The 23,705-nt window shown below is 38.5% G+C and overlaps 1 protein-coding gene across 5 annotated transcripts; it reads right to left on the reverse strand.

Annotated features, from left to right (window-relative positions):
* Positions 1–1,289: 1,289 nt before the first annotated feature.
* On the reverse strand, positions 1,290–19,850 carry ZKSCAN8 (zinc finger with KRAB and SCAN domains 8). 5 transcript variants are annotated; one of them, XR_009549444.1, is made up of 7 exons: positions 19,694–19,850; positions 16,472–16,948; positions 15,058–15,199; positions 9,623–9,714; positions 9,194–9,317; positions 6,271–7,822; positions 1,290–6,077 (listed from the first exon to the last, which is right to left on the reverse strand). XR_009549444.1 is itself a non-coding variant. In XM_060189223.1 (7 exons), the coding sequence occupies exons 2-7, from the start codon at positions 16,883–16,885 to the stop codon at positions 6,350–6,352; spliced, it is 825 nt and encodes a 274-aa protein (XP_060045206.1). In that variant the 5' UTR covers positions 16,886–16,948; positions 19,694–19,850; the 3' UTR covers positions 1,290–6,349. The 5 variants fall into 5 exon arrangements, 4 of the variants coding, with proteins under 4 accessions (XP_060045206.1, XP_060045203.1, XP_060045204.1 ...); XM_060189223.1 differs by having other exon boundaries at positions 1,290–6,358; positions 7,779–7,822; XM_060189220.1 differs by having other exon boundaries at positions 1,290–7,822.
* Between the last annotated feature and the right edge of the window lie 3,855 nt (positions 19,851–23,705).

The raw sequence follows: 23,705 nt of genomic DNA on the forward strand, positions 1-23,705 counted from the left end.
TCTCCCCCTCTCTGTCTTCCCCTCTTCTCTCCATTTCTCTCTGTCCTATCCAACAACAATGACATCAATAACCACAACAATGTTAAATAACAAGGGCAACAAAAGGGTAAATACTTAAAAAAAAGGGCAACAAAAGGAAATAAATAGTAAATAAATATAATTAAAAAAAAAAACAACTAGGTTTGTGTTCCTGTAATACCTTCCATTTAGTATAAGGATGTAGGCAAAAGCAACCGTAACACATCAGTTCTGTTTTTTTTTTACTATTACCCTGACATGGGTAGTATTGTGAACTCCACACATTTAAGACTTTTTTTTTCTTTTTTCATTTTTACAAACTACAAGGTATATATATATATACACACACACACACATTTAGGATTCTATTAAGGCTCAGCATCAGTGATTTTTCTAATAGTAAATTATAATTCATGTCTTCTTTTCCTTGTGTGCTTTAAATATATCTAGTATTTCTCAATCTCAGTACTACTGGACATGAAACTGGCTATTTTTATTGTGGGGACTGTCACATTTATATAGACTGTTTAGCAGTCTCCCTAATCTCTTATCTAATAGGTGCTAGTGATAATGTAACTGTCTACTGATGGTACAACCAAAAATGTCTTTGGACACTGCCAAGTTTCTCCATTTGAGAATCACTATAATTTCCGATATACAATCTATTTTGAGTTCATTTACAACAATAACTTTAATAGCTACATTTAAATAGTAACATTTCTATTTGTTTCTTTTGTATTATTGTTTTTAACTTATTTTGTATACAGATAGAGAAATTGAGAGGGAAGGTGAGATGGAGAGGGAGACAGACACCTACAGTACTGGTGCTTGAACCCTGGTCCTTGCACACTATAATGAGTGCACTCAAGCAGGTATACCACCAGCTAGCTCCTTTTTCTTTACTTTTAACTAATAAGTAAATCTGGCCAAACAAATGGAGTGCTTCAATGCCTGGGGAAGTAGATCTGGTGGAGTGCATAAGCTGAACATGTGAAGCACTGGACTCAAATAAATGATATTACAAATGACTTTTAAAAATCTTCAAAACAAAAACAAAGTAAATGGATAGATTCATATTTCAGTTTTCCACATACCATCCTGAAATTACTTTTTTTGGTCTTAATCTTAGATACTTGAAGTTACTGATGAATATGAAAACAAATCTGTGAACACATTGGTAAAAGAGACATATTTCTTCAGAAAAGCTCAATAATTCCCATAAATAACACCATAAACAATCCCATAAATAATTCCCATAAATAACACCATAATACAATAAAGTGACAAGCATTTATTAAATGCCTACTGTGTGCTCAGCACTGCACTAGGCACTAGGGGGTGCAGAGGTACAAATGTAAAAGTTGTTCCTGCCCTCAAGGAGCTTACAATTTAATTTTAGAAATAAATACAAATGTGACACTACAGTGCAGAATTCTAGAAAATAACTATAAAGCAAGATATTAGTAACTGCATGGGCCACAATACAAACTCAAAGGATAGGTTCTGAGGCAGCAAAGAATAAGGGAGGTTTCAATGTGAAGTGGCTTGACTCAGGGAGAGCTCACTCAGAATATACACAGAAGTGGGGTTTTGAAGAGAATGGTGAAAGTGAGCTGGGGTCTGAGCATGGGGTCTGAGCAATCTAAGTGAAAGGAATAGCATGAGAAAGGCACCGAAGCAAGGGCTTATAAGACCATAGTGGAAGGCTGCAAGAAGTTTGTATGTGATGAATCAAGTTGGACAAGCTAGAAAGTAAGGTAACTGAGGCATCTTGAGAATGAAAGGCAAAATAATGGAGAACCTGGAATACCACTGCTCTGGTAAGAATTATGAGGGAAATGGCACAGTGGACAAAGCATTGGACTCTCCAACATGAGGCCCTGAGTTTAATCCTGGTCATTTTTGTACCAGCTTGATCCTCTGGTTCTTTTTATCCTACTCATTACTACTAAATAAATCTTTTTTTTTTTTTTTAAGAGAAGAAAATGGTGGATAGTCATGTGAAAATGAAAAGTCATGAAAACTGAGTTGAGCAGAATCATTTTAGATGCATATAAGATGAAGATGCAGAATGCAAGCAAATTGGAAAAGACTCACAATGACCTTGACTTCATATGCTATGTATGGACTAACACAAAAGGCTATGAGGGACAAGAAAGGGGGAAGAGAGGATGGCAGGAATGTAAAAGATCCAGCTTCAAGAAAGACTTACAGTTTGGAACAACTTAGCAAGACTGGGATAAGAAATTCATAAGATGGCTTAGGATGACGTAAAAAAAAAAATAAAAAAGAAAGTGAAACAAAAATAGAAGAGTGATGAGCTCTGTTTTCAAATACCATGTCGAATAGGTACCTATGGAAAGTCTACACATTGAGCAATAACCTTTATGTTGGGAAATATTACATTATTAAAACACAGAAGATAAGTATAAATAATCAAAACAGGAATACAGAACAAACAGTGAATAAAGTCAGGATAGAGGACTATTCTGAAGAAAGCAAAGAAAACAAATGTTAATAAAGAAAAGCTAGAAACTTGAGAAAAAAAAAAACCCAGATAGGACTCCATAAGCTGAGTAAGAAGAGAATTCCTGAGGTGTAGAGGAAACTCAACAGTATGAAAGATAGCTCAAGAAGGACAAGAACTAAGAAAAGAACTTAATATTTATCTACCAGTGGTTTTGAGAATATTACATTGTGGTGCCAAATACAAAAGTCAGGAAGAAGTTTTAAGAATAGATTAATGAAGAAATAGGGTTGATCTGTTTGAAAAATCATGAAAGACAGAAAAAAAAAGAGAGTGGGAGTTGGAAACGGGCAATGAGGCTGAAGATTTGTTCCACTTTATACTGTAAATGAACTTAATACTGACATCTTATCTATCTGCCTGGTGTGTTGTATGGATATCTTTCCACAATACTATTTTCACTTGTCCAATTAAGAGAGAATTGCATTTGAATCTGTGTTATTGCCTTATCCTCCCAGTTAGTGGATTAAATGTTTTATGTGCACAATTTATCTTATTCCAAAAAATCAACATGATTGCAGATTAAAGATGATAAAATTATAAGTCAAAATGTCACTTTCAATCAATTTTCCAGTAATTTTAATGGATTTAACACTTTACTGCACTTTCCCTTCCCCCAAATCTCTTATTATCAGGGAAACATAATTTTTAAACAGTCAGTGGTAGGTATTCATTAGATACATGCATCACTGTGCTCAGAAGCACTGACTCAAGAATCATACTGAAGGTTAGAATTCCTGATCTATCACTTCACCATGTGATTTTGGTGAGCTCCTACAACTTTCTAATTCTTCTTTCTTCATCTGCAAAATAGGGGATATACTACCATTTGTCATAAACACAAGAAATACTTAATATAGGGTTTGATACACACAGAGTGCTCAATAAATGCTAGCTATTATTGACTAGAACCTCAGAACCAAGAGTAAAGTTAATTGCTCTGTATGACAATCAACTACCACATTTGAGTACTGCCACTTTGATCCATGAAAGAAGTCTTCAAAACCAAACATGTGGGGCGGGGGTAGATAGCATAATGGTTATACAAAGAGACACTCATGCCTGAGGCTCCAAAGTCCCAGGTTTAACCCCTTTTACCACCATAAGCCAGAGCTAAGCAGTGCTCTGGTAAGGGGGAAAAAAATTAACAAAACAAAACAACCTAATATGTCTGTCATTAGACAGCAAAAGTTACAGAAAAATCACTTTATCATTCCAGGTCCTAAAACAAGAAGCTGAGGATAGTAAAAAAGAAAGTATTGGTAAATAGTTCATTTTAAGAATACAAAAATAGTAGCTGCATTATAAAGGAATCTAGTGCATTTCACTTGTAGTTAGGGGCTTAAAATATGGTCCACTACCAGAAGTGGAGAACAAGAATGAACTTCTAGTTATGTCTCCAAATGACAGCCATATCTACTATTTTACTCAGCATGTTACTTGTGCTGAATCAACCTTTACAGTTCTTTTGAGTCACAATCTTTTCTCATGTTCAATCCAGAATAATAATAATCTTTATACTCCTATTGCTTTTCTTTGAAATTTTTCCAGATGTTTAGTAAATTAGTGAATCTGATCATTCTGGGTAGAGAGATGTTAGTTGTTATCTCTCCAGTTAATTAAATATATACTCTACCTAAAGAATTTTCTGTGGAAATGGAGATAAGTGTGAAAGGGTAGCATGTGTGAGGGTACATGTATATATGTAGTCTCATGACGATGTAACTATCCTGTGTGACAGTTATACCCATCATAGTACTGGCTTCAGGCAAAGTTACTACCTTACATGGGGCAAGGCACAATGAAACAGAGAACAAGGATTTAGAGACAAAGAGATTTACATGTCCTTGGCTTTTTTTTTTTAAATCTGATGTACAGGTGGCTTAGGAACAATACTCTATGGGGAGAAAGAGAAATTACTATTTTAAAAAGTTAAAAAAATAAGGATGATAAATGACAGGTGAGACACAATGACTCAAAGAAATAGGTGTAGATAACCTTGATTATGGCATTAAAGTGGGTAATTAGCACGCGGGTGTGTGTGTGTGTGTGTGTGTGTGTGTGTGTGTGTTTCCCCAGAAGTTATAGGGAAGAAAGTTGTGATCCAAACGGCAGATCTCTAAAATGTAAGACTATTTTTTTTTTTTTGCTCACTTAAATCAGTAAAAGAAAATCATGATTATAAGCATCGTTCATTTTAAGATAATCAGAGTTAAGCTGTTAACTTTTTCTGGAGTTTTTTTTTTTATTTTATCAAAATGTATATCATATTATCTGAGTAGGGTTAATGGACTGAATTTCAATTCTGAAAGTCAATTTGGAAACAGCCAACATAATCAAATAAGTCTGATGGAAAAGTGCATAATCAAATGGTAAAATGGTAAAAAAATTGTATATAGGACAGGTGAAATAGGTCACTTGGATAGTATGTTGCTTTGCCATGTATGTGACTCAGGTGAGAGTCTGGTCCCCACCACATTAAAGGAAGCTTTGGTGTTGTGGTCTCTTTTACCCTTTCTCTTTGTCTCTATCTTAAAAAAGAAAAATGAAATCAATAATAGTTTATAAGAAACTAGTAATTTTGTCATTTATCAAATCTAATAAATGTCAGATTTGTTTATATATGGTCATAAATAGGACCAAAATAAATCAAAATTTCAAAGTGTTTGAATAATAAAATAAAGAGAAAAAATTATATGTGATTCAAGCGTAATAAACTTATCTTGTATAGTTCATTATAAACAGAAATTCTGAATGTTCCAAATACTTGGAGGAATGGTAGCATTGTTAAGATTAACAGCACTACTGGCTAACTAGAAATGCTCAATGTAAATAACAACCTACCTTCTGGTGTGCTACCTTAAACCAGACTCGTTACTTTATACAATGTCTCACTATACTGAAAGTTTCAACGATAAAACACAGTGCTTGGTAATAACTTTAGCATTGTGTCTAATGTATTACACCAAAGTTCAGAAGAATAAGGGATTATGAATTGTATACTTTAACACAGCAGATTACCTTTGTGCCTATTAATGCTATTAATGTCAGAAAAAAAATGAGGATAAGGGAGTTGCTGAATCATCTATGGTAGTGGGTGCAGGGTAATGATGAAAATCAGAAACTACTTAGAGAATGTGCAGATAGATAAGAACCTAAGAGAACAGCACTATAATTGGTCAAGAGGAATGTGTATACATTTTTTGTAAGGGCTTTTATGTCTTCAAGTACCCATTTCCAATTTCTCCCATGGGATGCAATAACGAGGGTAGTGTAAATACTTATAGTATATAGTGAGAAGGTGGAAAGGAGAGCCAGAAGTCACCGAAAGGTATAACCATCCAAGCTCAAGAGCAGCCAGGCTGGGTCTCCACTCACCTCTTTCTCTGCATCATTCCCACAACCATCACTAATTCGTCCACTTCCTTTGCTGACACAGGTACTGAGACTGGGAGTGGTGAAGAATACGTATAGGCGCTCAGTGACTCAGTGGAGTCAGTGAAGGTGACTTATGAAGAAAAATTCTGGAGTTCTGTTAAAAATATAGCATTCTGAGTTTTGCGTGGGAACATGAATTTCCACTTACTATAAGGAACATTAGTATAAAATAAAATGCACACTTAAGCATAAATGTTAAGTGCCTACAAAATCTTAGACCTAGGATCTTAGAAAGTTAAATGCATGCAGTCCAGGAGGTGGTGCAGTGGCCTGAGCACCAGACTTACAAGCCTAAGGTCCCAAGTTGATCCTCAGCATTGCATGTGCCAGAGTGATGCTCTCGTTCTCTCTCTTCCCTTCTATCTTTCAATAAATCTTTATTAATAAAAAAGAATATTAAATTCAAATGGAGCTTCATACACAGAGGTTTTTCCTAACTCCAAAGCAGCTTCTTAGACCAAATTATGAGCACAAACACATCTTTATGGGAATATATGGAAGAAAGGGATCAAAGAATATGGGAAGAAGTAGAGGAACTAAGTAAAGTACCCTCTCAAACTTAAAGCTACTCACCCAACAAACAAAATTAAGTGCCATAAGTCACAGTAAGCAGCCTTCTCCAATACTATTTAAGTTCCAAAATGATACATCAGGCATTCCACTCCATCAGATAACTCCAAGATAGTTAATTAACCTCCGTCAAGGCACTCGGCTAAAACTACTGAAGTCTAACCTTGCCACCACAATTGATTGTGACACTAGGTAAGGTTACAAATGATGATCAACTTTCTGCCTTTTTACTACACTGAAAACTCTCTCACCAGCATGTGGTTTCTCTAATGTAGAATAATGCCCTAGTAATTACCAAAGTCTTTTCTTATACTCCTGTGGATTCAGATTTTTCTCCACTGTGGATTCTCTGATGTCGAATGAGACTGGACCTCTGTATAAAGGCTTTCCCACACTCATTACACTGATAGGGCTTCTCCCCTGTATGAATTCTCAGATGCTGAATAAGGCCAGTGTTCCCATTGAAAGCTTTCCCACATTCTTTACATTTATAGGGTCTTTCTCCAGTGTGAATTCTTTGATGTTCAATAAGGCCCGACTTTTGACTGAAGGCCCTCCCACACTCATTGCATTTGTAGGGTTTCTCCCCTGTATGGCTTCTCTGATGGCCAATAAGATGTGAGCTCCTCCTGAAGGTTTTCCCACACTCATCACACTCATAAGGTTTCTCTCCAGTGTGGATTCTCTGATGTCCAATGAGATGTGAACTATGACTGAATGCTTTCCCACACTCATTACATTCATAGGGTCTCTCCCCACTGTGGATTCTCTGGTGCAGAATAAGGCCTGCACTCTGACTGAAAGCCTTCCCACATTGGTTGCACTGATAGGGCTTCTCCCCGGTATGGATTCTCTGGTGTAGAATCAGGCCTGTGTTTTGACTGAAGGCTTTACCACATTCCTTACAGTGATAACGTTTTACTTTGTTGTGGATATCCTGATGGGAAAGAAGGGCAGACCTATAACTGAAGGCTTTACCACACACATTACATTGATAGGGTTTCTCCCCAGTGTGGATTCTCCAGTGACGAACAAGGCCTGAACTCTGAGCAAAGCTCTTCCCACATTCATCACATTTATGTCGTCTCTCTTGGGTGGGATTTCCTCGCTGCCTCTCTAATCTGCCCAGAAGGTCTTTAGATTCTCCTTGCTCAAGACCCCTGATAACATCCCCGTTGCATCTGACAGCTGCTTCTCCATGTGGTTGGATTCCAGTAGATGTTACCTGTTTTGAAGCTATTTCCTTGTTCTCATTCCTGGTTTCACCACCTGAAACAAAAGTATAACAAACATCAAGCTAACATTACTTCCTACATTTTATACTAGCACAGGGGGTGGGGGGAGGAAAATACAGTTGGTAAAGTGATAGGAAGTTTCCACCTGGCTCTAAATTATCTTCATAATATGTGGTGATATGGACAAGGTCAAACAGAAGTGACCCAGGCTAACTAGAAGTGTTATGAAGAGGGCTACTGGAAGAAGAACTAAAGTAGGGGTAATTAAGAGAAGCAGAAGTTATGGGGTGGGGCCAGATGGTGGTGCACTTGGTTGAGCACATGTTACAATGCACAAGGACCTAGGTTCAACCCCTGATCCCCACCTGCAAGGGGAAAGCTTTGTAGGTGGTGAAGCAGTGTTGTAGGTGTCTGTCTCTCTCCATCTCTATCACCTGCTTCCCTCTTAATTTCTGGCTTGTCTCTATCCAATAAAGATAATACAAAATAATAATAAAAAAAGAAGTTGTGGGGTGGGGGTAGGAAAGAATATGTTGGATAGTATGCCAGCTCCCCCCTGGATTCTGCTTAACCATATGCCTATATAGGGATAGATTTAATCCCATTCAAAGCTTTGGTCTATTTACATAAATCACTTTTACATTTACATAAAGCACCACACTCCCTCCAGGGCATTGGTGGTTTAGTGGTAGAATTCTCACCTGCTCCATCCCCTCTCCTTGTCACACCCTGATCCTCTCCTTGTCACACTCTGATTTTCACCAGTCACTTTTCGCTCCATCCTCTCTATATCACATCCTGTTTCCACCCTACTTGGAGAGTATAAAAACAGCTGCTCTTCTGATTAAAGACACTTGGAAATTGCTTTCCGGCTCCGAGAGTTCCAGAGTGTATCTCCTGCGAAGTTAGTGCTGCACGAGTTCCTGATCCCTCTCCCACACAGCAGCCTAGATCGGCTCCAGTTGAGTTCTCTCCAACCCAGAGAGCACTAGCTCGGGGGAAAAAGTACCCTCAGGCTATCCCGGCAAGAATACAGATCAAATGAGTGGTATAGAAATAGGCAAAAGCCCCTAGTCATTAAAGGGAGGAGTGTAAAAGATCTACCTGAAGAAATCTACGTAAAGGTCTTATGGGAAGTGAAATCAGATAAAACGAGTGAACTAGAGCTAGAGACATATTTCAATTTCCAACTAGCAAACAGACCAGTAACATTACAGATTGTATGATAAATCCTGGAAAGAATAACAGAAGTTTCATTTTAGACCTCTAGATGTCTTAACATTATATCTGCTTGGTGGATCCTGTTTTTAAACTAGACTACATCTTTTAGAAAGCTGAATGCTACTATGAATCTATAGCAAGAAGACAAATGGACAATTATAATAATAACCTGAGTTCTGCTTACCCAGGGAGAACACACTTCTTAAATTCTCTGGCCTGTTGTCTCTACTCAGATCCTTCTGTGATGAATTAAGAAGCCATTCTTCTTGAATTAGGGACACAGCCATGTCTTCAATCTTCTCCAGGGTCTGAAACAAAACAAGATAATCATTTCAGTGCTGGGATTATTCCACAGCCTCAAACCAGAGTATCAGCAAAAACCATTAATATTGAAGAGGATCAAGAGGTATGAGACTACCATGTAAAGAGAAGGAATAACTGGGAAGAAAAAAAATTGCACTAGGTTTCTTAAAGGAAAACTAAGGGTGGTTCTATCTCTATGCAAAATAATTTTGAAAAAGTTCTTAGGTGAGTATGACTATTGATGGTTCAGATGCCAAAAATACTACCAAGCAGAATAATGGGTCTTCATGATGATATGGAACAAGCTCACCTGGAACCCTGCCGTGAGAAGTGTAGCAGTCATCTCCTGGTCTCTAGGACTTCTTTCCTGGGAAGGAGCTGAACTTTGAGAAGTAGATATGGCTGAAAGAGAAGAGAGAAGCCAATGAATGAGACAAGTTCATGTCCGGTGGTCATGAAAGCCAAAATCCATTATAAAATTATTTGTGCTTCAGTATGTTGCATGCCAGGGATTTTACGTATGAAATGCTGATATCTTGAACAACAGGTCTATTACCTGTTTTTGTCCACAAAACACCTATACTTTGAAGTCCTACTTAGTTAGAAATTACAAGTCAAAGACATAAGTATACTGGTTTCTTCCTATGAATTATTTTATTACAATTTCTTCTTTACCATCAAGGCCATATATTATATATATGCTGTGGATGATATTCCTTTAGATATAGATTCCTTTAGATCTCCTGGTATACTAAATGAGAACCAATGCACCTGAATTAGCACGATTACATTTATGAAATGTCTGCCATGACTGGCAGCATTTAGACCTTACAGATTCCAAACAATACATTACCAAATTAACATAGATTACTGTGTCTTTAATAATAGGATTCAGAACTTTAGACAAGAATTATAGTCATGCGCTGAATAACATTTTTGGTTAGTAGTGGACTCACATACAACAGTGATCCCTAGATATACACCTAGTGTGTTGTAGGGGATACCATCTAGGGTTGTGCAAATATACTCTATGATGTCTACATGACAAGCCACTTAAAAAGCATTCCTCTGAACATATCCCCATTGTTGAGTGGCATGATTGTAATTTAAAATGTTTCTGGGGCCAGGTAGTGGCATATCTAGTAAAGTGTGCAAGTTACCATGCCCAAGGACTAGAGTTTAAGCCCCTGGTCCTCACTAGCAAGGGAGGTGGGGGGGGGAATTGTGAGCAGTGAAGCAATGCTGTGGATGTCTTTTTATCTCCCCCTTCCCTAAACTACTCTTTGTCTCTATTCAAAAATAAATGAATAAATTAAAAGAAATCTTAAAACAAAAAATCAAGGCAAGGGTCTAAAGTCATTTGTATACAATTCTAGTTACCTTGAAAAATAAAAACATTAACAGGGAAAAAAATAAAGAAAATAATGACAGTAAGAAGTAAATACAAGGGCTGGGCAGTGGTGTACCGGGTTAAGTGCACAGAGTATGAAGCACAAGAATCCCTGTTCAAGCCCTGGGCTCCCCACCTGCAGGGGAGCTGCTTTACAAGCGGTGAAGCAGGTTTTCAGGTGTTTATCTTTCTCTCTCCCTCTGTATCTTCTTCCCCTCCTCTCTCAATTCCTCTGTCCTACCTCCAAAAAAAAAAAAAAAAAAAAAAAAGACCACAGGAGCAGTGGTTTCATAGTGCAGGCACTGAGCCCCAACAATAACCCTGGAGGCAAAAAAAAAAAAGGGGGAAATATAAATGTGACTGGGGAAATATCCAATGGTTAGGTCATTAGACTTTCATGACTGAAATTCCTGTTTAATTCCTGACACTGAATGTATTGTAGTGGTACTCTTGCTTTTCTCTCTTTCTCTCTTTTTTTTTTCCCTCTTCCTTTCCTAAGTGAAAAACTCTCTTACACATGTAATAAATCTTAAAAAAAAAAAAAGAAAAACAAGATGATATCTTTGTAAATAAGCACATTTTATAATAAACTTATGGAAAAACTGAGTTGGAAGAAAAACATTTTAATTATACATGACAAATAATAGCAGACAAGGTGTTGTAGCAGATAGTGTTGGTAGAGTTCAATAGCCAGTACTGCATATGCCAGTGATATTCTAGTTCTCCTTCCCCCTATAAATAAATAAGTTATTTAATAATGGAAGAGAGACAAAGAGACATAACTAGAGCATCATTGGCCCATATTATACCAGGGAGTGACTTGGGTGTCCAACATTTTATCCACTTCCTGGGCCACTAAATAAACACATCTTAATTAAAAAAAAAAAAAAAAAAAGCAGGATTGGGGGAAATAGTAGACTGTTTATACAGAAAGACTTTCATGCCTGAGGCTCCAAGGTCCCCAGTTCAATCCCAAGAATTGAGCAGTGCCCTGGGGGAAAAAATAATAAAACAAAGTAAAACCCAATCAGGGGATGAGGACATGGCACACTCATTTGAGCAGACACATTACCATGTGCAAGTACCTATGTTCAAGTTACTGGCTCTCTCCTGCAGGGGGAGAATCTTCTCCAGTGATGAAGCAGTGCCACAGGTGTCTCTTTCTCTCTTCCTCTCTATCTCCCACATCCCCCAGTTTCTTCTGTTCTATCAAATACAAGAAAAAAAAAAAGACAAGTCAAATCTATGTATGTAAAACAAACGACCACAAGTTGTATAAATTAAAAAACATGAAATATTTTGTTTGCCAAAAGAAATTTTCTAAAAAATGAAGAAATGTCAAAAGAACACAGGAGCCAAACTGAGAGTCCTCTGGCTAAATCTGAGAAAATTTAGACATCAAAATAAAGATAGTGGGCCTGCAAAATATCTCTTTTGGAGAGAGCACTGCTTTGCCATGTGTGTGACCCAGGTGTAAGCCTACACCCATTGCACTGAAGGAAGCTTCAGTGGTATGGTCTCTTTTCTCCCGGTCTTTCTCTCTCTGCCTCTCCATTTTTGTGTTAAAAAAAATCTCGGGATAGCCCGAGTGTCTCCCTATTGTTTTGAGAATTGAACAGTTTTTCGAGGAACTTAACACTGACCAACTATATATATATAAAAAAAAAATCAAATTAATTTTCAAATAAAGACTGTAACAGAATATTTATGCAGTAAGAATCTATGGGTCCATACTTATTATTTCTTTCCTTTCTTTTTTTATTTTTTAAATTTTTATTTATTTATTCCCTTTTGTTGCCCTTGTTGTTTTATTGTTGTAGTTCTTATTGTTGGATAGGACAGACAGAAATGGAAAGAGGAGGGGAAGACAGAGGAGGGAGAGAAAGACAGATACCTGCAGACCTGCTTCACCGCTTGTGAGGTGACTCCCCTGCAGGTGGGGAGCCAGGGGCTGGAACCGGGATCCTTATGCTGGTCCTTGTGCTTTGTACCGTGTGTGCTTAACCTGCTACGCTACAGCCTGACTCCCTCTTTTTATTTATTTATTTATTTATTTATTTATTTATTTATTTATTTATTTATTTTTATCAGAGCACTGCACATCACTGGCTTATGTGGTACTGGAGATTGAACCTGGGACCTCGGAGCCTCACGCATGAAAATCTTGCATAACCATTTTGCTGTCTTCCCTGTCCACTCACAAAAATTTAAATAGGACAAAGAGAACATGCTCTTGTGCAGTAAAAATTAATGAAGAACAAATGACAGAATTAGAAAATCATTTTGTTATACTATCTTAGTAAGCACTGATTCAATTAAGATGCATTAATGAATGTTAAAGCTGGTGCTTTAGCAATAAAAGCTTGACGAGAACCAGAATATTTTGAAAAGACTCAAGAGAATCTTCCTACAAATTAATTGCAAAGGGCAAATGGTAACTAACTTCACAACAGATAACTTAACAGGCATAATCTAACCTAAATCTACCACTTTTTTTTTCTTAACCAGAGCACTGCTCAGCTCTGGTTTATGATGATGTGGGGCATTGAACCTGGGGCTTTGGAGCCTCAGGCCTGAGAGTCTCTTTGCATACCTATTATACTATCTACCTGTGTCCCCTAACCTAAGTCATCAAATATGACATTATCAATAATACAGCAAATTCCAGCTGCATTCCTGAGGACACATGATCACTTCTGGACTATTGTGCCAAACATAACACAGACTTAAATTACAAACCCATTCTATAAAATACTGAATATGTATTCTTAAAAAAAAATGTGAGGGAGTTGGGCGGTAGCGCAGTGGGTTAAGCACAGGTGGCGCAAAATGCAAGGACCAGCATAAGGATCCCAGTTCAAGCCCCCAGCTCCCCACCTGCAGGGGAGTCACTTCACAAGCGGTGAAGCAGGTCTGCAGGCGTCTATCTTTCTCTCCCCCTCTGTCTTCCCCTCCTCTCTCCATTTCTCTCGGTCCTATCTGACAATGACATCAATAACAACAACGATAATGACTACAACAATTAAACAACAAGGGCAACAAAAGGGAATAAATAAAATAAATATTAAAAAAGATGAAAATCATGAAAGATAAAAAAAAGGCTGAAAAACGAACCAAAATTAAAAGAAATTAAAGTGCCATGACAATTTCAAAGTGATTTTTTAAAATTAATTTTACTTATAAAATGGAAATATTCACAATATAGGATAAGAGGTACATTTTGATACACTCCCCCCCCCCCCGCCAAGAACTCCGTATCCAATCCCCTCTCTTGATAGCTTCCCTATTCTTTCTCTCTCTGGGAATATGGACCCAGAATCATTGTGGGGTGCAGAAGATGGAAGGTCTGGCTTCTGTAATTGCTTTTCTGCTGAACATGGGCATTGGCAGGTCAGTCCATACTCCTGTCTCTCTTTCCCTAGTTGGTGAGGGATCTGGGGAGGCAGGGCTCTAGGACACATGGTGGGGTCGTCTGCCTTCAAATTTTTGACTAGACCCTGGAGCCAGAAAGAATATCTTCGGGACAACAGGCAAAATATGAACTATGGACTAGATTAGTATTGTATAGATGTAACATTGCATAATTGCAGTAGTACTATAATACTAGCAAAAACTCCAAAAATACCTATGTTGTAAATATTGCTTGGAAATTGTGCAGATGCAGTCACATCTGCCATGTTGTCCCCTCAGGCTACTGCTAGTTCCCGTGAGAGTTGGGACATTCTCGAGAGTTGGGACATTCTCGGAGTGCCTGTTTTGCCATGTTGTGCCCTCAGGGCACTGTCTATTTCCCCTGATATTTGGAGTGCTTTGGTCATTCCTCCCCACTCCCATTCTCAGGAGAGTTATTATCCTATCCTGGAGTGCTATGGTTACTCCTCCCCCTTCCCATTCTCGCGAAAGCTACTCCTATAAAAGCCCTTATTCTTTTGCACCTCGCTCTCTTGCCAGCGCTTCACTTCAGTATTCAGACGCAGGAAAGGTTACTGCGTGAGGCGGCCATTTTCGCTACCTCCACGTGGCCCAACCTGCTTCTCTAGCACCCAACTCTGAGGTGCCAGCGCAAATAAAGATTTGTGTTCCCTCTTCGCTCCGGACCTCCTCTCTCTCTTCTCCGTAGCACACAACAACAAATATGACAAGATACACACATTTCTTAAATTCCTTTTATCTGGCAATGTGGGAACAGCCTGTATTTGAAGCCTAAATAAAGATTTAAATCTAGATCATAGAATTGATTGATAAACAGTGACTAGTTACTGGTTTTACACTTAAGGAATAAAACAGGTGTCCCAAATAAATGGACTTTCTTTTCTACTTTTCCTCCTCAACTTTAATGCAATTTTAGTTCTTACCTTTCTCTGGTGGTCCTTGGAGCAGTGACGACTTATATTGGGCTGCCAATGGTTGGAGCTGAGTATCTGGAAGTTTGCGTACAGATTTTGAATGTGCCGCTTCCTCCCAGAGTACTCTGTGTCCATGTGCAGCAGCCGGGACCTGAAAACAGTTAGATGGCTGCATTACAAGGAATTCCTTTGAGCAATGATGTGATCACAGAGGTTCAAGAACAAAACTATAAGAATATATGCTTGGGAGAAAGGTAGAGAATGCCATTTACTTCCCAGAGGCAGAAAGAAACAAAAATGCTAATTAACATAGAAAGGGATACTTTCTGTGCAGGAAAATTTCTGCTGATGATTCCCCTGCTATATAAATCACCAATATTTTGCACTCCTGAGACAAGAGAAGAATGATTTCAAACAGTACAGTTTAGTGGGAAAAACTTTATTTATTTTTTAATATTTTATTTATTTATTCATGAAGAAGGCAGAGACAGAAAGAATCAGATTACCACTCTGGCACATGTGCTGCCAGGGGCTGAACTCAGGACCTCCTGTTTGAGAGTCCAGTACTCTATCCACTGCATCATCTCCTGGACCACTTTTTTTAAAAAAATATTTTATTTAGTGGGAAAAACTTTTTGTAAGAAAATAGAAAGTTGGGAGTCAGGTGATAGCACAGTGGGTTAAATGCAGGTGGCACAAAGCGCAAGGACCAGCATAAGGATCTGGGTTCAAGCCCCTGGTTCCCCACCTGCAGAGGAATTGCTTCACAGGCAGTGAAGCAGGTCTGCAGGTGTCTGCCTTTCTCTCCCCCTCTGCCTTTCCCTCCTCTCTCCATTTCTCTCTGTCCTATCCAGCAATGACGACATCAATAGCTACAACAATAAAAAAGGGCAACAAAAGGGAAAAAATATTAAAAAAAAAACTAAAAAAAAAAAGAAAATAGTCTTATAGTCTCAGATCTTAATTACCTGATGACCCCAAAGAATAATTTAAACTCTTTACGTATCAGTTCCCAATCTGGCAAAAAGATTACAGTTATATGGAGATTAATTAGATTTAAAAAGATAGGACTTATTGTATATCCTTTAATAACATTGTTTCATTATAACTCTGATGAGAGAAAAAAAAAATACAGGCCTCATATGACTATCCGAGGACCTGATTTTTTTTTTTAATATAGCCATTTGCCTAGTCAATTTCCAGGGTTCTACTGACAATATTAAGTGAAGATTAATTGCTATATATCTTTTACAAAACCAAAAAGAATTCTACAAACATAAACCGTTCTATACTATATTATTTTTCTCATCTGCATACAGAAAGTGATCCTCAGTATTGATTCTCCCAATGTTCTTCCACCAGCTCCCAGGACTTTTTTTTTCCTCTGGGAATCTTTTAAATAGCATGCTTATTTCCTACTTACTGGCCGTCCTAATATGTCAATCTGCTTTTCCAAATCTTCCAATAGGGTCACCACCTCTTCTCCATTCTCTAGCTGATGTTCTTTAACTAGAGTCTGGAGCTCCTCAGGCAGAATGGTCAAGAACTGTTCAAGCACCAGTAGCTCTAAAATCTGCTCCTTGGTGTTCAAATCTGGTCTTAGCCACTGATGGCAAAGCGCTCGGAGTTGGATCAGAGCTTCTCGAGGACCTAGTGTCTCCTGGTAGCATAATTTTCTGAAGCGCAAGCGGAACAGTTCTTGGCCAGGAGGGTCATTTTCATGTAGAGTAGATTCTTGGTCCCAGCTCTGGTCTTCCTCTACCTTGACAATTACAAGGTCTTCAGGAGGCTGGTCTAGTGGGGCTAGGGCTAAAGATTTTCTTGCTTCTGCAGCCATTTAGGGCAAGGAAAGTTCAGGATGTTTGTTTCTACCACTTGAAAACAGAAGAATTCTTTATCTCTGGAACAGAAGAATATTTTGAGGGTCTTTTCTCTAAGAGTACTTCTTGTGGAAAAAGAAAATAACACAATGGTGTTAAGTCAAAGGTCACAGTAATTTACTGAGAGAGCTTAATAAGCTCCCTACCACAATATGGACTTCTTGGCTTAGTCACTTAAGTGAACCTCTCCACTGCTGCAGAAGTCGTTTCTAACCTTTTGTCCCCGTCATATTAATTAACTAGTGATTTATATGACTACAAGTTAATAGGAGTGTAATATGGTGTACATAAACACCATTCCCACCACCAAAAGACTGTGTCCCCTCCCATACCCCCCAATTTTTTTTAACTTGTCCATGTCAAGCCAATCTTGGGAATAACCTTCTTATACTTTCTGTTTCACTAAACAAAGTTTTAATCAGCAAAACTGAATTCTGTGTTTAATTTCAGCTCAGTGCTTCTCATTGAACTCCTTACAAAGGTCAATATCCTAGCTTTTGAGTGATTCAGCTTTCAGCCTGTCCCTCATTTCATCATTAGATGGAACTACTTCACTTATAATCTAGCTCGTTATTGTCAATGTCTTAACCCTCCCTTTTCTTAGTATTTATTATCCTATCTGTGATTTCGATCTCCCAGACTACCTCAATGCTAACTTCTTTCATGGGCTTTATTTCAAGGACTAGAATTCTCTTTGGTGTACTGATTGTACTATTTCGAAAGATTTGGAAGGTCTATCAATATTCGCAACTCAAAAGTTTAGTTGAATACATTAATGACCTCACATAACGTTATATAAGTAAAACTACATGTAGTGACTGCCATAGATATACCACTGGACTCTTGTATAAGTACCACATGCTAACTGATTGCACTACTGGAGCTCCTTTTTTTTTTTTTTTTTTAGTTCTTTTTATTATTTTTATTTATTGGATAGAGGAAGGGGGGGGAGAGACAGAGAGACACCTGCAGCCCTGCTTCACCATTCATGAAGCTTCCCCTTTGCAAGTGGGGACAGGGGGCTTGAACCTGGATCCTTACACATTATAACATGTGCGCTCAACCAGATGCGTCACCACCTGGCCCCACCACTGGACTCCTGGACATGAAGTCCCAAGATGATCCCTGGCATCACCTCTGCCATAGTAATGCTATCATTTTCTCATGAAAGAATCAACATTAAAAACAAACAATAACAACAACAACAAAAATCTACATAGTATGTAGCCTTTTGAGGCTGACATCTTTTACTCATTTCATTTGGGATCATCAATGTTACTTCATGTGTTAAGTTTATTCCTGATATAGATATACTTGTTTTTCTATTTCCCAAATGAGAGATAGGAGTTGTTACCAGTTTTTGATCACAAATAAAGCAAATATGAAGATCTGCATGTGTTTTTGTAAACAGATATTTCACTTAGGTATACATTGATAAGTGAAACTGCTAAATCATATGGTAAGTGCATGTATAACAATCTGCCAAACTGCTTTCCAGAGTTACTGTAACACTTCTCAGTGTGTGAAATACACAGCTGCTCCAAATCCTGACCAGCACTTGCTGTTTTTATAATTTTAGATGTAATAGGTGCATAGGGGGCATCTCATATGGTTTTAATTTGCATTTCCTACTGGTTAATAATGTTAAACACCATTTCATGTGCTTATTTGCACCATTTTATTTTCTTGTATCTGTTTTCGTAACTGACCTATTTTAAAAATTCAGGCTATCTTTTTTATTATTGAGTTTTGAGAATTCCATATATATTTGGATACAAGTTCTTTTTACATGATTTACAAATATTTCTACCATTTCATTTCTTTGACACTGATTTTTGAAGAACAGAATTTCAGAAAATTTTAAGTCTAGTTTTTATCAATTGTTTTAATTGAGGGAATCCGTGCCCTTGGTGTACATCTAAAAAAATCTTTGCTTAACTCAAGGCCACACAGATTCTCTTGTTATTCTAAAAGCTTTTTAGCTTTAGATTTTACAGTTAGATTCATGATCATTTGGTGTTAACTTATGTAGAATCTGACATAGGGATTTTTTGGGGGGAGTTTACTGATAATTGTTCCATTAACATTTACAGAAAGATCTTTACCCACTGAAGTGCTTGCACTTTTTTTGGGTCAAAAACCAACTGACTATATCCATGTGGTTTATTTTTGGTACTTCTATTATCTACACATCTCTCCTTCCACCAATACAAAACTTAACTTTTAATATTTTTGAAAGCAAGAATTAAAATTCCAGCAGCTTTTTTTTTTCCTGAATTGAATTTGGTTACAACCCCAAAGTTGTTTAAAGCGTTTCTTTTGTACAAGTATCCAGCCAACACATAACCATTTTCTGAATACAGTTGAAAGAACAAAATAATTTAACAACAAAAAATGTTTTCTATGGATATTGGGACTCCCCTAAACAAAATATCCTTTTTCAAAACGTTATTCTATTATGATAGAAATGCAAAACTGCTAACTGCAAATTCAGATCATTGGAAATAGTTGGATAAGCTATACACCGAAGGGAGCTTTTTAAAAAAAGAAATAAAAAGAAATATTGCAATGATTAGCGGTGATGAAAGAGCATCTCTACATAAGGTTATCTTGCAAAAAGTTTGGGGATGCGCACTTGCTGTCATTGCGGGGCGCGACCACGGCTCAGGGCCCTTGTCCAGATCCCGGAGGCCTGTCCTTGGCGACGGTCAGGCCTGGCCACAAAACGCTGGCTCCCTCCCGCCAGGAGCCACAATCGTACTCACCGAGAGCTCCAAGGGCTGCCGGGGAGGGGAAGGAGGTTACAAAAGGTAGACAGGCAAGGAAGAACAGAAAGGGAGAACCAACAGTTGTAGTTTGACCAGGTACTTGCAACCATTAACTTGCAAACCTACGGAGGCCCAACACCGGCCACCGAGCATCTTGCCCCCAAGGCACTTCCGGGAGCTCTCTAGGAATCCTGGAGGTCTGAAAGCTCTATGGTCCACTGATGGTGTGGTCCCTGGCATCTCCCTGGCATGGACTGGGAGCTTCATTTTCCATTCTTCCACTGTTGCCCTTTATAGGGGTACGCGGCTCTGGGGCTCAATGAGTGCCCTTAGCAATACCAGACCTTAACGTTACCTCTGCCTTGCGCATGTCATCTCTGAATGCTAGCCTGCAAGGGTGACGCTTGATTAATCTAACGATTAATTGACAAGAGTGACAGAGCCCACCTCCCACCCCCTACGCCCTGCGTTATGGAGGCCAGGGCTGGGAGAGCAGGAGGAAATTGGGAGTTATATTTGCTGTCATATTTGTTCTTCAAGTTGGCTATTAGCTTCCTCAGTTTATTCGTCAAGTAAATATTTATCAAAAGCTTACCACCTGCCAGGCTCCAAGTGGGGCGAAAGTGTGAAGAACACCTATACGAAGCTCGCAAAGTCCTCCAAAATCAATATTTTGTATTCTTTGTGGCTTCTCTCACATTAAAGTTCTGTACATTGTTTTTTCTTTAGAGGGGAAATTGACATTTGGCTAATTAGTACCACCCCCCCCCCCACAATGCATAAGAGTAATGAAAGAGTAGCAGAAGAAAATTAGTCTTTTTTTTTAAAGCTTTTTTTAAATTAGTGATTTAATTATGATTAACAAGATTGTAGTATAAGAGGTGCTCAATTCCCACCACCAGAGTTCCACATCCCTTCCACTCCACTGGAAGTTTCTTTATTCTTTATCCCTCTGGGAGTATGAACCAAAGATTTTTATGGGGAGCAGAAGCTGGAAGATCTGGCTTCTGTAATTGCTTCTCTGCTAAACATGGGAATTGACAGGTTGATTCATACTATCAACCTATTTCTATTTTTCCCTAGTGGGGCAGGGTTCTAGGGAGGTGGAGTTCCAGGACACATTGGTGAGGTTGTGTGCCCAGGGAAATCAGGTTGGCATCATGGTAGCATCTTAAACTTGGTGGCTGAAAAGCATTAAGGTATAAAACAGAACAAATTGTTTGATAATCAGGAACCTAAAGGTAAAAGTATAGCAGATGAAATTTGGGGTCTTCCCACTGGCAAGAGCTAGGAAGTCTATTTTAGGTATGTTCCAAAGGGGCCATGACTTTACTAATTTTGGACTGAACCCAACAGTTAACATGCAGGTGAGCTAGGAGTATTGTCTAGGAAAATGGTGTCAGAGTTGAGGATAGGACTAGAAAGCTGGATGAGGGCAGAGAGAAGCTCCCAAATATGGGGAAAGTATATAAATACAACTAACTGTAATCCCCATCTATATGACCTCAGGCCCATGTCTATTCATATTCAGCACTGGAGTCTGTGTAACCTCCTCATCCCTATCAGTCTGAGCTCGAATTCCATGGCCACAGCTAGGAACATTCTAGGCTGCACTCATTTCAGGACCAGTTTTCCTTAAGTGGCAGTGTATGTTGATCCAGCCTTTCTCTGCAGAGTGGGGGCAATTTCTACTACAATGATGTTCTACATTGAGGGCAATATCCTGTAGAGGCTCACAAGAGGGCTTATGATCTTGTTCCTGATGGAGGTGACCAGTGATGGCAGAGAGAGGGATCTGTTAGAGGCCTAGGCCCATCATATCTATATGGGAATCTCAGGATTCCCTGACTAGGGGTCCAGATGATGGGGTTGCCTGGTAGTGACCAAATAGGCCATCATTTAAGTGTGCCTGTCTCTTGCCCTTATCCAGCTTTTGTAGTCCTTACTTTATCTGGCAAAGTTGGACTTAGAGTGATTGAGGGAAATGAAACAGGGAGTAAGTGAGAAGGGTATCTAGTTCTAAGTAGAAAATATTTGATTAAGAAGCTTATGGTCTCTCTCATATATATACATATGATGGAGACAGAGAGAAATTGAAAAGGGAGGGGGAGGTAGAGAAGGAGAGACAGAGACAGAGAGATACCTACAGGTGGGGACCAGGGGCTTGAACCTGGGTCCTTGGGTACTGTAGTATGTGTGCTTAATTAGGTGTGCCACTGCCTGCCCCCTTTTTAGATCTTTCTACTTGCTTCCTGCACTTACTTCCTGCACTTGTCTCTGGATACAGTCCAAAGTGAAACATGTTGAGGTGGCACTGGTTGCATTGATTTGGTTGAGATCAGCAGATGCAGTATCAGTTGATGTGGATCAAGAGAAGTATATGAGACACACCCCAGAAGTTCCAGGACAGGGAAAAATATGGGTTTATAAAGAATGAGGAAGGTTCCTTGCTGCCTTAGAGTTTAAGAAGGCAATAGATAATTGTTATTATAACCAGGTTATTTGGGAACTTGATTTACTTGAAGATCTCATGGTTTGGATTTACTGACAAGACTTTACTATGATTTGTGTGATTTAATGATATTTACAAATAACTATATCTTTTATACTGATAAGACTGGTTACTTCTGGTCTTCCTTGTCTAAGATTATAGATGATCTAATACTTCAAAACTAAGTAATAGAAATGCATTAGCAATTTAAGCCCAATGTTAAAACTCAATCACTTTACTCTTTTGAAGCCTCAAGTGCTTAGATTGAAGGAGTGTATACTCAGAACTGAAGTTGGCATTACAAAGCTTGAGAAATTTAATCTATTTTTTTCCCCTCTCATATTGATGAATGATTTATAAAACTGTAGGTTAATTCCTGAGGCCAAAGATGTGTGTCCCTACCTCCACCCCCTATAGTGAAGCTGAAAATCTACCTTTCCCACTCCACTCAGAGTTTTTGCTTTGGTGAAATACTCCAAACTCAGTTAAATTCTGCTTTGCATTTCCCTTTCTGTTCTAGTACCAAGGTATTTTTATTAAGATGGCCTTATAATATAGTTTGAGATCTGGGAGTGTGATGCCTCCATTTCTGTTTCTTTTCCTCAAGATTGTTTTGGAAATTCTAATACCCAGCCAAAAAGATATATGTACAATTATGTTCATAGCACAATTCTTTTTTTTAAATTTTAAATTTTTTATATTTACTTATTTTTTCCTTTTGTTGCACTTGTTGTTTTTCATTGTTGTTATTGATGTCATTATTGTTGGATAGGACAGAGAGAAATGGAGAGAGGAGGGGAAGGCAGAGGGTGGGAGAGAAAGACAGACATCTGCAGACCTACTTTATAGCCTGTGAGGTGACCCTCCTGCAGATGGAGAGCTGGGGGCTCCAACCAGGATCTTTACGCCGGCTCTTGTGCTTTGTGCCATGTGTGCTTAACTGGCTGCACTACTGCCCGAAGTCCCCCCCCCCCCCCCGAAAACACATTTCTTAATAGCTAAAACCTGGAAGCATCCCAGGTGCCCTACAACAGATATGAATGGCTGAGAACCCTGTGGTATTTATACATAATGGAATACTACGCAGCTATTAAGAACAATGAACCCACCTTCTCTGACCCATCTTGGATAGAGCTAGAAGGAATTATGTTGTGTGAGCTAAGTCAGAAAGACAAAGATGAGTATGGGATGATCCCACTCATAAGCAGAGACTGAGAAAGAAGAACAGAAAGGGAAACTCAAAGCAGGATTTGATTGAATTTGGAGTAGGGTACCAAAGTAAACATCTCTGGCTTAACGAGGTGGGGGGGGAGGGATGGGACATAGTCTTTCAGTGGTGGGAATTGTGTTTATGTACATTTCTATTAACTTGTAGTCATACAAATCACTCCTTAATTAATATGAGAGTGAAAAATTGATTGAATGTCTCAAACTTTTTAATGCACATAGGCTAAGTCTTGGAAATGTTTACTCTCTTAAAAGCTTAGACCAGGGAAAACAGAAGCAACTGGTGGCACA

This window comes from Erinaceus europaeus, chromosome 4 (genome assembly GCF_950295315.1).
Source record: "Erinaceus europaeus chromosome 4, mEriEur2.1, whole genome shotgun sequence".
Classification (NCBI taxonomy): domain Eukaryota; kingdom Metazoa; phylum Chordata; class Mammalia; order Eulipotyphla; family Erinaceidae; genus Erinaceus; species Erinaceus europaeus.

Coding starts and splice junctions, on each gene's coding strand:
- ZKSCAN8 (XM_060189220.1), bottom strand. CDS start 16,885: ATGGCTGCAGAAGCAAGAAAATCTTTAGCCCTAGCCCCACTAGACCAG. Junction 15,200..16,471: donor TTGACATATTAGGACGGCCA/GTAAGTAGGAAA, acceptor AACTGTTTTCAG/GTCCCGGCTGCTGCACATGG. Junction 9,715..15,057: donor CCAAGGACCACCAGAGAAAG/GTAAGAACTAAA, acceptor CTTCTCTTTCAG/CCATATCTACTTCTCAAAGT.